Here is a 14,979-nt window from a genome sequence, read left to right on the forward strand (position 1 = left end):
GGGGAGCATACAGATACTGAGGAGGGAGGACCAAAGTGATGCATGCATTTGATTCATGATGAATGGGCTCTGTTCTTCCTCTCCATGTGAAAGGCCACCCCCCCCAGGTTGCATAAAGATGACATGATCAGAGCCCACGGACTTACCTGCCAGATGCATGCAGCACTGGTTTTGCACATTAATGGATTTTCAAGCATGTCTTCAGGAAGTGGCAGTGTCACATGGTCTGAGAGAGAGCAGGCAGTCATTCCCTTTGCTTAGAGTCACCGGAGGAGCCTGGGGGGAGCAACCTCAAAAGTCTGTCCCTGTTGTTTATACATATCACTGATGCCATCAAAACTACATGTCAGCTCTGCGCTTAAGTATGAGTTATTATTTTTTACAAATCATGCAACCGCTAAGGAAATGACACAGAGGCCACCTCTGACCTCCTCTGACAACACATGGCGGAAGTAGAATCCGATGCCACATCTGCCCAGGGATGATTCCCACGAGGCCGAGGTCAGACAGCCCCCACCCTCCATCCTTCCTTTTCCCCTTCGGACACCAATGGTCCCTCCCAGGATGCCCTCCTAACCGCTGGGTACGAACCACAGTCTGTGGCACTGGCCACCCGGAACTCATGAGGCAACGTGCTGATGCAGGTTTCTGAGGGGAGTCTATAAGCTACAAGGCAGGAGCAAAGTCATATTAAGGATGCAGTACTTTTGTCTGTAGCTCCTATACTCAGCCCTGCTAGCAGCCACGTCTGTCTCTCTCCCGTCTTCAGCTTCTCAGTAACGTGGCCCCGTGGCCTCCGTCCTGCTCAGCCAAGGACTACAAAGCCCCTTCAGTGCTGATAAAGGTCCAGAGGTCACCTCACTCTGTAAGCCAGCCACTCTGTAAGGCAACTCAGTGTCGCTCGGTTCACGGGCTGCGAAACCGGTCACTGTGTCATTGGTTTCGGTTGGTGCTTCGGCCTCCAGTGTCTCTGTTTTCATGCCCACTTCACTCGGGGATCTCACACATGCTTTGCTGATAGCTCTTTTTTTCTTTATTATTATTATTTTAAAATTTTTGATGATTTACTTTTTTGGATTGCTCTTTTTTCTTAATGGTCCAAGGTTCACTCTTCCTGCTTCTGACCTGGCTTCCTTTACACCCAACGGAATGGCAGACTGGACTGATCCCCTGCTTAGAGGCCTCTCCACCTTATTTGCATGCCCCGCCCCCTCCCCCCCACAGGCATTTGGTGGAAGTAACAAAAACCGGATGCAAGGGCCAGGCCAAGTCTTTTCACTTCACTGCAGTTGCAAGAGAACACATTTGACACATTGTTTCTTAACTGCAGCAATGGAAAACTGCCAACCTGTATAGAGGATAGGACTTGGGAAAGTCTGTTATTTCTTGTCCAAAGTGGGGGTGCGTCGTGTTCTTCAGCGGACGCCTCTTCTCTCAGCAGTGACTCGGGACCCACGCTCTTTCCACTGTGTGCTCCCCCCCCCCCCCCCCCGTGGCTTCCGGAGAAACACACACAGGAAAGTCTTATGGACCACAGCTCAAGTGACCTTGGCCACCTGTCTGCTTACATCCCATTAGACTGCACTGAGTTCTAGCCAGGAAGCTGGGAGCTGGGTTAGCAGAATACCAGGATGAAGAGGAAATGTGTTTGGCAAACAGGTCCCTATCTTTGGGGGTTGCTGTGTGCGTGTGTGGCCTGGGGGTGGGGGATCATAGTCCCAACCCCACGAACTCATCCTTTCCAAGGCTAATTTGTTTCTTTTCTAGTCTTTCAAGTGTCCCCCTAGCCACCACGATTATGCATTGTAGACACAATGACCAGTAAGGTCCAACTCTTTCTGGCCTCATTGCCACGTTCACTTTCCATGAGACTGGCTGGTAAGCTCCCAGGAAAACCACTAGGTCAGGAGCAGCTAGCTAAAACTGCGGTGCTAATTAAGTGGAAACTTAATATCAAACACTCTATATGAGCTATCTCATTTAAATCTCTTCATAACCATCTGTAGTTTCTAGGGCAAGTGTCCCACCGGGTTGGTTACAACAGGATGGCAGTAGGCTGGGTTGGTTAAGTGTGAGCCAGATGTTCCAGATGAGGAATCTGAGGTCCCGAGAGAATAAGTCACCTTAACTCACACAGTAGTGAGCAGCTTCCCCTGGAAAGGTAGGCAAGCTAGTTCCTTTCAGAGTCTGGAATCATAGACTGCCTATCTATTTCCCATCCAAATCCTAGTAAAACACAAATACCTGAAGCTGAGAATGCTCCCCCTTCCGGCACCACCCCTCCCCTCGCCCTCCAGGCACGAGTCTCAGGGTTACGTTAGGCTTTGCTGCAGAAAGGAAACGGCCCACAGATCGCAGTGACTCAGTGCATGCAAGTGTCCTCGCCGGCTGATGAGACCGCGTTCTTCGGTAGCTCTCCTTCCATCGTGTGATGTCATTCTCAACCCTTGGTCTCCTTAGCTACCACCAAGGGGAAAATCGAGCTGGAGGTTCCCATGGAATGTTTTTCAGCTCCTGAGCTTGCCTGTACCTGCAGTTCAGCTCTGGCAGCGTGAAGCACTCCCAGCTTGGCTGGGCTGGGAGGTTGGGGTGAGGTGGGGATGGTGCTGGCGGTGCTCTAGGCCCTTCTGAATTATTCCTGCTCCTGTATCCATCCCTAGAAATAAACTTACATCTTCCCAGGGGTTGGGGAGATCATGTTTCCAGGAAAGCCATATACATATAAATGAGCGGATTCTAAGTTCCCAACCATGAAGAGGCATTAAAATGCCAAACCAAGTCTGTTGGCATTGAGCTGGCTCTGACTTCTGTTGAACTGTCCTGCAGGGTTTCCCAGGCTACACTACACGCACACACACTGCCACCTCTCTCTCCTGGCGGGTTTGAGCGACAGACTCTTTGTAAAAACAGTTTTCAAAAAAAAACCAAACCAGTTTTCATTAACATACACTTCTCTTATTAGACACCGAATCATTTGCTCGTTTTACGAGTTGTGCAGTCATCACCACAACCCCTTCAGGGCATTTTCTTCTCTAACTCATTGCCGCTAGCTCCCCATTTCCTCCCAACCCAACTCCCTGCCGTGCCCCTAGGTCATTAATTAATAATATTTTAATCGACATACCTTATTCGTTCCAATGTATCCATTCATACAGGTCGGTTGTTCAGTCCCATTGGCCGGGGTTATACAAACATCCATGCTATCCACTCCCCTTCACCCCCCTAGGTTAATAATTAATCCAGTTACTGTCTCTGTAGATTCACCTATCCTGGATTACATATAAAGAAAATCATATGAAACACAAACAGGAAGCAAACAAATGAACAAATCCAACAACAACAGAATAAGACAGAGAAATACTTCAATCCACAAGAAAGCAGAAAATATTTAAAACTGAAACAACTCTAAAACGGGCCACAAGGGAGATAAAATAATAAAGCGTTACCTTTCATCCTAAGCACCTCTGCCGTAACAGACTTTACAAGGCTGTCTGATAAAGAGGCTCTTCACATCCCTGTACTGTGGTCAGAAAGGATTCACTCGGGCTTATTCTATTCTCTGGGACCCTGCCAATGGATTTTGGCTGCTCCCTGGTCATCCATATCCTTCTGTAAGCCAGATGTTCATAATGCAAACTCTGATACCATTCCGTCCTTCGGATTTAGATTGTATTATTTACAATTGTTTCAATCACACAGGCCGGTGTTGAGGCCTCACTTAGATGCCTGCTTGTTTGGAGCCAAGCCTTTAAGAGTCCAGGACTTTTCTTTCTCATAGCTGGGCACCATCGAGCTTCTTCGTCACACTTTGCTATTGCCCCACACCTGCATGAGGGCCAGTGTGCAGTAGAGAGAACTGCCCGTCTTAGTCAGCAGCGCAGTGCTTAACCACTGTGCCACTGGGAGGCGCTTCCTCCTGGCCACAAATGGCTGCTGTCATTGTGGTTACATTGATCCTGTCTCTAAACCTCTTTGTCCCCGAGTCCCAATGTCAAATGCCCTGCTGGTGAAATTTTGCTTCTTAACGGAAATAGCAGCATCTTAACCACAGAACACTTTCCCGGTTCATCCAGACAGTGATTCTCTCTTCTGTTTCCCTCTGTTCTCTGACTTCGGCCCCTTCCCTAGACAGAGAGGGTGGGTCTCCAAGGGCCGTCCACTGAAGAAGTTACTAGATTAGAAATGGGCAGAGGATAAAAGCCTGGCCCTGAGCACTCAGCCCTTGCCTGTTCTGTGCTGTCACCCACTGCTCATTCAGAGCTCTTTCCCTAAGCCCTTGAAGGGAGGGCCAATTGCAGACAGTACATACAATTCTTGACCAGTGAGTACAAGGCACATAGAGAAGCCGCTGGTAAGACAGGAAATCCGGTGAAGAATGGGGGTCTGAAGCCAAGTCCAGGTCTAGGTCACGGATCCTTTCGTTTCTAAGCTGGGCAATCTATGTGGGAATCACCCTTGCTCGGAGCAGGCCGAGACCGACCTTCCAAGGAGTCCAGGCAGTGGAACTGGTGTGGCATTCTGGATCTGCCCACTGCTCCTTGGAGAGAACCGCACAAGCCCGGCAATGGGCACTGTCCCGTCCTGAGCCTGACCAGCCTCTCCTGAGCCAAACTTGTGGTTTCTCTGCCCTCTTGTCTTGCAGGCAGACAGCCTTCCTGGTTCTTCTGTGCTGCTTCCGATGATGTGTGTTTGTGAGCTTTACCGCACTGTTCACTTTCCCCTGCTCGTGTGCAAAGGGAACGACCAGGCCTTCTTAGGCTCCAAGGCCACCTTCACTTTCTCTCCGGTGGGGATGCTGTTGGGAGATGGGGGTCAGGAAGAGTGTGTGGGACATCTCAGAGGAGAGTGCGGGGCTTTCCTGGGCTTGGATAGTCCTTTCGTTCTAGATGTTTCTGTGAAAGGAGTCAAAACGGCAGCCTCATGGTTTTCCCTCTTAGAGTGCATCACCAAGGCCAGAATTGCAGTAATACCAAGGTTACAGGGGAAAAGGCCCGGGTGTTGGGTCATCGAATCGTCAGATTAAAGAACTGCTTGTTGCTGTCCTGAGCTATCGGAAATGGTTTCTGTGGGAGGAGGCAGATGATAGATGAGTTGAAGGATCCCTCTGGCATGGTATTTCCAGTCCTGAAGAGTTTATGTTGTTAGAGGTACTGCATATCCCTGAAATGTGCATCCTCGGAAAGTAACTGAGGTCAAGGGAACTTCATCCTTACCCCTGGTGTCTCTTCCAAGAGGTCATGATATTTGTTCTCGTCTCCGTGGTATGGATGATAGAGAAGGAGAGCTGTAGAGAAACTGACTGTCGGTCCAATTGGCATTTCTCCAGCTACTTTGAATATGTTCTTTATTGTGTGTGTGTGTGTGTGTGTGTGTGTGTGTGTTCTAAGAGGATGTGCTCTGGGCTGGTCTTCACCATCCTCGGAGCTCGGTCTGCCTGTCACGCTGAGAGTGCACACATCTCGGTGCCCAACATCCTCGGGCGCCCAAGCCTGCTTGCCCTCCTTTTGTGCCGTGCTCTGATGCCAGCCATCTCTCCCACGGCGCTTCACTCTGGAGCTGCATTCAGTTATTAACTCACAGCCGGTGCCCTCCGTTACGGGGCTTCTTAGGGGAGTTCATGGTTGCCATTCAAGTGAGAGATGCTCAGGATACACTTGTTCAGGCAGGACGGTTTCTTATCGACTGGCTGTTGGCCTTTCGACATGGCCTCTGCCCCGTTTGGGCAATGTTACAAAGCGCTTTGAGGGTTGGCAATAAAAGCCTGGCGGGCATGCCATGCACTGTATGCCTCAACCCACAGGCGCTCAACTTCAGCTTCCCCAGTTGAGCGCCCAGTGTCAGCCCACTCCAGAAGCCACTGTGATGCCCAAAGACATTCAGCTGTCATTAGTGTGCGGGCTGGGAAGTCCACTGCTCTGCTTCTTGGTTCTGCCACGGTTGTGGCCCTGCCACTCCTCTGGCGGAAGCCGCCTCTGGGACCAAGGAGGTTCCCTACACTGGATCTCAGGGTCCAAAAGACGCGCTCTACTGCTGATGGGAGATCCCTCCTCCTGCTTCCGAGATGTGATATTTCATAGCCGGTGGGGTGGCCATCACAATCAACCCTCTTAACAGTCACTCACAACTGAATCATGTAATCAGTCCATATCTTCCCACCACCTTCTCCTCCAGGTTCATCAGGACCATGAGGGTCTTTGGGGGTGGGAGTCACAAAGCCTATGGCCAGAAGAGTCACTTAAATCAATGCATTGCAATGGTCCGTTCTTGTGTTAGGCTGGGTTCTCTAGAGAAACAAAACCAGCGACACTCATCTACGTCTAAGAAAGAGCTTGATCCCAAGAAGCAATCTTACCTCAGGAAAGCATCGCAGCCCAGTCCAACTCCAGGCTATGGATTCTATGCTAGCTGGAGCCCTCTTCAGACTCACGCAGCTGCAGGCTGCTGGTATGGAAAGGTGAAGTGGGAAGCAGGGGGTGCCCAGGATGGTGGGTACAGAGTTACGTAGGTCTAAGGTCCGTGGAAATGCAGGAGGGTGGTGGTAGGTCTGCAGGTTGGCAGCCCGCCTGGAGCTGCCCCTAGAGGCGGGTACGCAGTCCTGCAGGGAGGAAGGCAAAGGGCCAGAGGAAGGGGCCACTCCCAGGGTTACTCTTCTATGTGAGCCAGCCCCCCAAGGAGGCGCCCTCAGGCTATGACCCGATGGCTAGGTTGGGCTCCACCCTTGTACTCTTACATGGAGGTAAGCTGACCCCAAATCTAACCACCACCATTCCTACATTCACAGAGATTCTCTCTCTGAACCTTACTTCTCTGCTCTTATCCCCATTTTCCTTCTGACACCCAGGTGCAACCTGGCGCTCCCCCCTCCCCGGTTTCTGTCTTTCTCTCCGAGATGGAGATCTTGCTTTCTCTCCTCATAGGAAATATCTTTAGGTTCACTGCTGTTGTGTGTATTTCAATCACTATTTTAAAAAATTTATATAATACTTACATGGTTCCTTTTCAGACCCATATGTTTTTGTTTCTTTGAAGATCATTTTATTGGGGGCTTGTAGGGGAAAGGCCAGCCCCCACAAGTAAATCACGGGTTTGATAGGCGCAGTTGTATGGTTATATATATACATATATTATCATGAAGTCATAGAGAATAAGGAGAGCTAGAAGAGAGATTGAAATAATGGAGCCAGACACATTTCATGGTAGCATGCTCACCTCAGCCCTGCTTGGCTGTCCACACGGAGATGGGAGACTGGAGGGCAGGAGAGGGGGAGGGGAAGGAGGACAAGGGGAATGAGGAAGGGGGCAAGAGGAAGTGAGAGAGAGAGAGAGAGAGAAGAGCCGAGCTTCTTTATTGCTAACCAAGGCTTATATATCTTTGGGGAGCGTGCAATCCCACTAATTACAGGTAAAGACCTAAGTCACAGGAAGGGGTTGCGCTATAGGTTCTACAGTAATGAGTGGGGGACGATCTAGGGGTACACACTCAATAGGAAGGGCAGGGATTGAGGGTACACATGTGACAAGGTGGGCGGATCCTAGATACAGGATGGCAGCCTAACTTTGGAAGTCACCAAGCAGGTTTGACCTGTTCTGTTATCAGTAGGGTGTGAACCCCACCTACAGGGATCAGACAAATGCCTTTAGGGAGAAGGAATCCATTGTCCTTAATAGCAGGGAGTGGGCCCCTTTTGTGATGGGACCAGACAGTAGTCTGACAACTGACTGCCTTCAGAGAGGATGTCTCTAAGCATCGGACCTCCCAACATGTGCTGGCAAACAGCCTCTAATGTTTTGCCTATCATTGGGGGAGACAAAGCTGGGGCAAAGTCTTTCTGTTTCCCACAGGGGCCCTTACAGCTCTTAAACAATCCATACATCCATTGTATCAAGTACATGTGGTGCCATCATCATTTCCTAAACATTCCCATGCCCCATGTATGTTTGTAATTTTCTCCAGGGCCTTCTCCCCTCCCCTAGTAATACCTAGTAGGGCCTTTGGCGTTTCCTTCTTCATCTCCTCGAAGGCTTCACATGGCCTGGTTTGAAAGTATTCCAAGCGATTCTGCCAGCTCTGTTGCTCAGTGAGTTAGTGCTGCTGCGGCAGAAATAAATACCACAAGTGGGCGGCTGTAACAAGCAGAAATGTGCTTTCTCACCGTCTGGGAGACTAGTAGTCTGCACTCGGGGTGCACGCTCCAGGGCAGGGGTCAGTAAACTTTTGAGACCGAAGAACCAATTGAAAAATTATCTGAGAGCCATAAATATATTTTACAAATGAATGAAATCACCTGTATCTTAATAATAGCCTTTACAATTGTTCAGTTGTCCTCCAGAGGCACATGTATGTATGGAGAGGGCCACATGGCTTCATGTTCTCCCATCTCTGTCTACTGGATTGCTCGTTTGGTCTCTTGTGTCTCAAAAGAGAGTGACTCAAGCCACGTGCTACAATATTGCACATAACAAAGACAGCTACAATATTCCACACAACAATATTCCTGGTGGGGTTATAACCACAGGCATAGCAGTTCGGATTTACCGCACCTATTTGGGGAGGACACAGTTGGGTCCGTAATGCCTGTTTCTTGACCTGTAGCCCCTTCCTTGTCTGGGTTTTCTGGCCTTTGTCCTGGGCGGTGAGTTCCGTCGTGGGGTCTGTCACGGTCCCGTGAGCGCAGCTTCATCAGAGATGGCTTCCTTCGGACGATCAGATCCTCCCGGTGTACAGCCATCCCTGCAAGACAGTTTGTTGGCTTCTAGTTTTTACCTTGGGACTCATTTTTTTAAATTAATGTATTTGTTATTGTTTTGATTTCCCTCACTGCTGGTGATGGTGTCGGTGGTGGCAGTGTTGGATGCCACCGGGTCAGTTCTGGCTCCGGGCCGGGAGCTGGGGGTTGATAGCACACACAAGGAGGAAGCAAAATGCTGGTGGGCAAAGGGAATGAAGCCGACATGGATTTTTCCCACAGCAGTTGGATGCCATCTTGTCTTTGAGGGGCATCAATTCATTCATCGCGTGGCCCGCTGGCATTTCTTGGATACCATCTCACTGGAACCAAATTGCTGCTTCTTTCTCCCCCACAGTCACCAGGTGGGTTTGGACCACCAGCCTCGTGTTGTAGCACCGTCCCCAGAAAAGTAGCAGGCTCGGCCTTGCTCCGACGCAGGCCTGGAGTTAACCTTTCTGACAGGTGATTCTTCTCACTCACCGTGTCTTTCCTAGGCCAGTGACTGGGGGTTTTCAGTTAGTGGTTTGTGACAGGGCATGGGGCCCTCTGTGTTACTCAGGCCTGAGGCTCATGAGTGCTGGGAGGGCTCCGCCCCCGCCCCCCACCCCTCAGCCCTCAGCCCTGCATTCCAGTTCTGCTTTGGCCTGTGGCCTGCTCATGTCTGACTTTTCTTCCGAGGGAGCTCATTCAGTTGCGGAATGATTTCCTCTTCCTTTCTGCCCCCTCGGCTTTCCCTTTATAGCTCATAGTTTGGGCTACATATTCAACAATCATACTCAAATGATTTCCTATCCAGCATTTCTGTTTGTCTAGCGTAGGAAGGGCATTCTTTCTGGGTCAGCAAGGTCTATGCTGTCATCCTGAAGTGTGGGCACCGTTTTCTCTTCCTGCCTGCCTCTAGCGTCTTAGAATTGGGCTCATGACTTAGATGCACACCCTCCTTTAGGACCTTTAAGCATGTATATTTCATTTTGTGTGCTTCTGATGAATAACCTAAAGTTAGTAATTCTCTGTACATGATCCTAAACTAAGGCCCTTTGGGTGACGGTGGGCAGGTCTGTAGGACCCCAGATACCTGCCTGACACCCCCCACCCACTCCAATCCCGGGTCAAACATCTTAAGGCTACTTAGCTTTTCCAGGTGCTTAAATACCTAGTCACTGGCCACCTCTTGAAGGAGGCCTGGTGGCCAGTAGGCTGCCAGCAGCAAGGCTTGTGGTTCAAGACCACCAGCTGCTCCGCAGGCGGAGGAAGAGGCTGTCTGTTGCTGAACAGTTACACGCTCAGTAACCCAAGGGAGTCATTCTATTCTGCCTGGAGGACTGCTAGGGGGCGGAACTGGCTCAGTGGAGGTGGTGGAGACCCCATCTTATCAATGCCCAATACCAAGACTCGCAGGGTCTGCATGAGAGACTTATTTTCCTTCCTCTGCGAAATGACCGATGGGGGTGGGGTGGGGGGTATAATAAACCTTCTGTAATAAACCAACACATGCTCTGATCCCCAATTACTTCATTGTAATTTTCCACCATCAAACCATGTCAGCCACCTACTGTTGTCGGAGCAGAAGGAGAGAAGTTCAAAACCAAACCCACCCGAGCTTTCATTGAGCGAGTCACGGCTCTCCTGGTTTTCTCCTTCCATAGCAATGGCTCTTCCGTTCTCCTCTCCCCAGCGACCATCCAGCCTGGGATGGTTCACACACACCTGCAACCCTACATCACGAACGGGAGTGGCCCACAGAGCTTAGGGGTTGGGAGGGGGGAAAACGCGGGTCATGGGCATGCATGCGTGCTTCCTCCTCATCTGTCCATTTGTCAAGGAGCTGCAGTCGGGGCCTCCCCTCAGCCCTTCCTCCAGCTGGACGTGTAATTTCCATGCAGCAATGAAAAGTTTGGGTGGCCCGGGGTGTTGCGTAAGCCCAGTCTGGTCTGTGTACGTACAAGGTGTCTGTGAAGCTGTTGGAGAGGGAGGGACCGTGACACCTGGAGAGGCTGTGCAGGAAGCTCCCAGCTGCTGCCCTCCATCTGGAGAGGGCGGTGACTTTACGGAAGTGCTCAGGATTATGTGCAGAGCCCTGTGGCTACGACTTTGGCGGACGGAGCAGGGGCGGTAGGCCCCCATAAAGAAATGGAATGGTCTCTTGCACCAAGTCAAAGATTGGCTCTTGCAGGGACAGGGGGAGCCTGTCCTGACTTGCACTGACGCAGCGTTGGCAGGCAGGGTCCGCCAAGCAGTTGTTCAGCCTGTTTGCCTTCCCCCTGCAAACCGCTTGGATTAGACTATGAATGCCTTTCTGTGGGCCTCAGTTCGTGCTTGCTTTTTCACCTTTCATCTCCGAGAGAGGTGGCTTCTTTAATGCCAGCTCTCCACCCTTGCTGACGGCAGCCTCCCTGGTCTGCTCAGCCCAGGGGCTCTCTGTGCCCCCAGCTGCCTCAGGACTCTTGCCTTCGCTTAGCCCTCTGCCTGGAACACCTCTGTCCTCCTCATTTTCCTGATGAACCATTCATCCTGTAACAGTGGCAAGTCGCTCTATTCCATCGGCTACATCCCAGCACCGACATATGAGGCGGAAACCCCTAGGACTGTCATCGATAGGGGTCCTATCTTTGCCCCAGGAGTGGGGTCACTTGTGGGATCCCCTCTTCAGACTGCAGGGAACACTGCTGGCGCAGGGGTTAAGCGCTCAGCTGTATAACTGAACAATTGGCATTTGAGCCTTCCACTTCTCCATGGGGGGGTGGGTAGAGATGTGGCAGCTTGGTTCTCTAATGATTTACAGTCTCAGAAACCCTATGGAGTGAGTCTGCAATGTCCTACTGGGCAGCTAGGTGTCAACCCACCCAACAACAATAGGATTTTCTGCAGACTCAGAGGGGAATCTCCCAGGAATTCAGGGGGAAGACATGGCCATGACCCACTATTGAAGTGCAGTGCTCCCTTCTCAACAAGTCTCCAGGGTTGCTGCTGGGGTAGCTTGCAGTTGCTGTCTCTACACGGCTCCAGAAACCAGGAGGGCCTCTTCATTTCTACCCATGTAGCACGGCATCACTGACTGGTCCATCCAGGGTCTGCTGTGTGTGTGGGGTCGTCAGGACAGCTGCCCTGAGATGCCTGGTTCAGTGAGCCACGTGTCACCCTGCCCTCAGCTAGGCCCCCCTTCTTCAGCCCCTGGAGAGCCTCTCTCCTCCACTCTGCCTGGGCTGCACCCACAGTTCTGGTCCCACAGACCTCTCAGGGCCCCCACCATGACTCTTTTGTTTTTTCCCCCTAAAATAGAAATATTTCATTATTTACATATTTGTTTTAATTTTAACATTTATTTTCCCTTTCAGACTATTTTTTATTAATAATTTTATTGGGGCTCTGACAAATCTTATAGCAATCCATCATTCAATTGTATTAAGCACACTGGTATATATGTTGCCATCAACATTTCTAAAACATTTTCTTTCTACTTGACCCCATGGTATCAGCTCTTTTCCCTCCCCCCCCCACACTCCACACCCTCATGAATCCTTAATGAATTATATATCATTGTTGTTATTTTGTGTCTTACACTGTCTGTTGTCGCCCTTCACCCACAACCAGGACTCTTTTGTGATGTCTTCCTCTAAACACTACAGCCTACTGTGATTGTGATCCCCAAAGAACATTATCTCTATGCCGGAGAAACCATTATCCCCATCATGCATGTGTCTAGCCATTCATTGAGCACTTACTCTATGCTGTCTTGCATAGATATATATGTATGTGGATCAAACCTTTAACAGACTCAGCTGCTAGCTGGAAGGTTGGAGGTTCAAGGACTCAGAGGCTCCTTGGAAGAGAGGTCTGGCAGTCTGCTTCTGACTGGTTCACCACCACAACCTTGGGAAGCACAATTTCACTGCTGTCACATACTTGCAGTCACTCGGGTCGCAGTCAACTCACAGCTGATGGGTGGCGTCTTGCCTGCAGCAGACGCTGGATGTTTGCAGAGCAGGGGCGGTGTCGTGCTCCCGCAGCCGTGTCTCAGGGGCATGTGGTAGGTGCTGCACACATTCTGAATGGATCCCAGGACCTCTGCGAGGACTTGCTGACACACCTTCTAGAGACGGCAGTGAAGAAGTGACTCTCCTCTTCTTTTTTTTCCAGTTACAAGTTATTTCCAAACTGTGTCCCGTCCTTTGGTTTCCGCCATCTGCTGCCTCTTACGGACAGAGTGGACAGCTTCAACGAGGAAGTGCGGAAACAGAGGGTGTCCCGGAACCGAGATGCCCCCGAGGGGGGCTTTGACGCCATACTCCAGGCCGCCGTCTGCAAGGTAACCTTCCATTCTGGTCCTGCCCCGGGTGTTGGGCCCAGTGAGGGCGCTGTGGCTTCCTGCAGGAAGAGGCAGGCTTGGGTCACCTCAGCCTGTGGCTGCCGTCACTGACACGTCCCCAGTGTGCTCTCAGTCTCAGGGTGTGGCTGTGTCTGCGCAGCCGCGTCTTTGCCAGAAGTCAGCCAACGGCTCTGTTGATGCGCTTGTTGTTGTTGTTGTTCCTTAGCTCCTTCTAGGGGAGGGAAAGGAAAAGTGGAGCACTAGACTAGCCACTTGTACCGTCTCGTGATCTGCTTAGGACCAACCTTCAAGCTCATGTCTGCATCACTCTGCTGGGGCTCCCGCAGAGCCCGAGAGCATCGCGCTGTCATCTCTGGGTGCACGCCTACTGATTGCTTTTCTCCTGCACGCCTGGGACCTATGACCCCAGAGGGAGGGCAGAGCCTGAGGTCAGAAATGAACTCGTGCTCTGAGAGGTTCCAGTGGCAGCAGAGTGCGGGGATGCGGGAATGCAGGAAGCGCACGGCCAGCCCTGCAAACAAAGCCCTTGCAGCCTTGCTATAGGAGACTGTTTCCTGGGGAAGGTCGCTGGAGAGGGAGGGGAGCATGTGCAGAACGATTCTGTTTCCTCCGCCAAACGGGGGAAGGAAAGAGGGAGGGAAGGTAAGGAGACGGAAGAGAAATAACGTAGACCTCCGTGGTATCCGCAGTTGTCTCTGCCGACAGGATTATGCACGATTTTTCTTTCTTTTTTTAAACTAAATGTTCTATGATGACTTTCATGGGTGTATATATGTATACACCCATATATATTATTGTGAAACGTTTCAGACTGTCGTGAAAATGCCGCCCCGACCCCCGTGCCCGCCAGTCGCCTTGTTGAGCCGTTGCCCTCCCGGGTCTGATGTGGTTTCGTTTGCGAGTACGACCACCCTGTGCCCCAGGCTTTCGAGCAAATCCAGGTCGCGTCGGCAAGTACCCCTTTTCACTGACAGTTCGAGGGATAAAGGTTTGGTTTGTTTCTAAGTCATTGTCCCGGGTTGACAGGTCTGCGATCTCCTGGGACTGACATTGGGCCCGGCCGGACGCTCTGCTTCCTCTGCCCTCTGCCCTTGGAGAGGGACGGGCACCGAGAGCTGGCCACAGGGAGCCTTTGTTCTGCATCGTTCTCATCCGGCTGCACGCAGTATCAAGTCGTGGGGTCTGGGGTCCAGGGTAGTCACGGGACCACTGACTTGCAATCCAACCTCTTCTGCCTGCTTGTCGTTCCCTGAAAAGCTGTTCTCAAATAATGAAAAATGCTGTCTGCTCCCGTGTGGGGTCTTGATCCGGACACTCCTGGTGGGGGCGCCAGTTGTGAGCCTTTGAGAGGCAGTTGAATCCCCATCACTTACGCGGGTACTTGTTCCAATGCCGTGTACCTGGCCGAGGCTAGAACATGGATTTCCAAACTTGCTTAGCCTATCAGCCCCATTTCAGAAAAAAAGAAAAACAGTCAGCGCCGCCCCACCCCCGGCAATCAAAACCGTCTGTGCTGGAGCCTGTAGTCTTGGATAAAGTGTAGGTATCTGCTTTTGCAGACCCCCTGGGTCATTCCAGTGCCCCCCAGGAAGCGCTGTCACCCACTTTGGGAAATCCTGGTCCAGAAGAGAGAACCCACTGCCTTGAATTTTCTGTCTTTACCCTGAAATCTAGTGCCGAGCCTTGACCGGACTGCTGGTTTGCCTCCTCACCGCTTAGACCTGCGCTTCTCAACCATCCTGATGCCGCGACCCTTTCATACAGTTCCTCATGTTGTGGGGACCCCCCAGCCATAAAATTATTTTAGGTGTTACTTTATTACTGTCATTTTGCTACTGTTAGGAATCGGGTAAGCCCTGTGAAAGGGTCGTTCGACCCCCAAAGGGGTTGCAACCCACAGGTTGGGAACTGCTGGCTTAGACG

At 51.1% G+C, this 14,979-nt stretch overlaps 1 protein-coding gene across 1 annotated transcript in view; it reads left to right on the plus strand.

Annotated features, from left to right (window-relative positions):
* The window catches only part of ITGB5 (integrin subunit beta 5), a 141,256-nt gene that overhangs the window by 38,513 nt on the left and 87,764 nt on the right, over positions 1-14,979 (plus strand). The window contains exon 5 of the mRNA XM_075556310.1: positions 12,867-13,035. Within this exon, the coding sequence (XP_075412425.1) occupies positions 12,867-13,035 (169 nt within the window). The remainder of the gene's footprint in view (positions 1-12,866; positions 13,036-14,979) is intronic.

The sequence above is a fragment of the Tenrec ecaudatus genome, chromosome 8, assembly GCF_050624435.1.
Source record: "Tenrec ecaudatus isolate mTenEca1 chromosome 8, mTenEca1.hap1, whole genome shotgun sequence".
Lineage (NCBI taxonomy): Eukaryota > Metazoa > Chordata > Mammalia > Afrosoricida > Tenrecidae > Tenrec > Tenrec ecaudatus.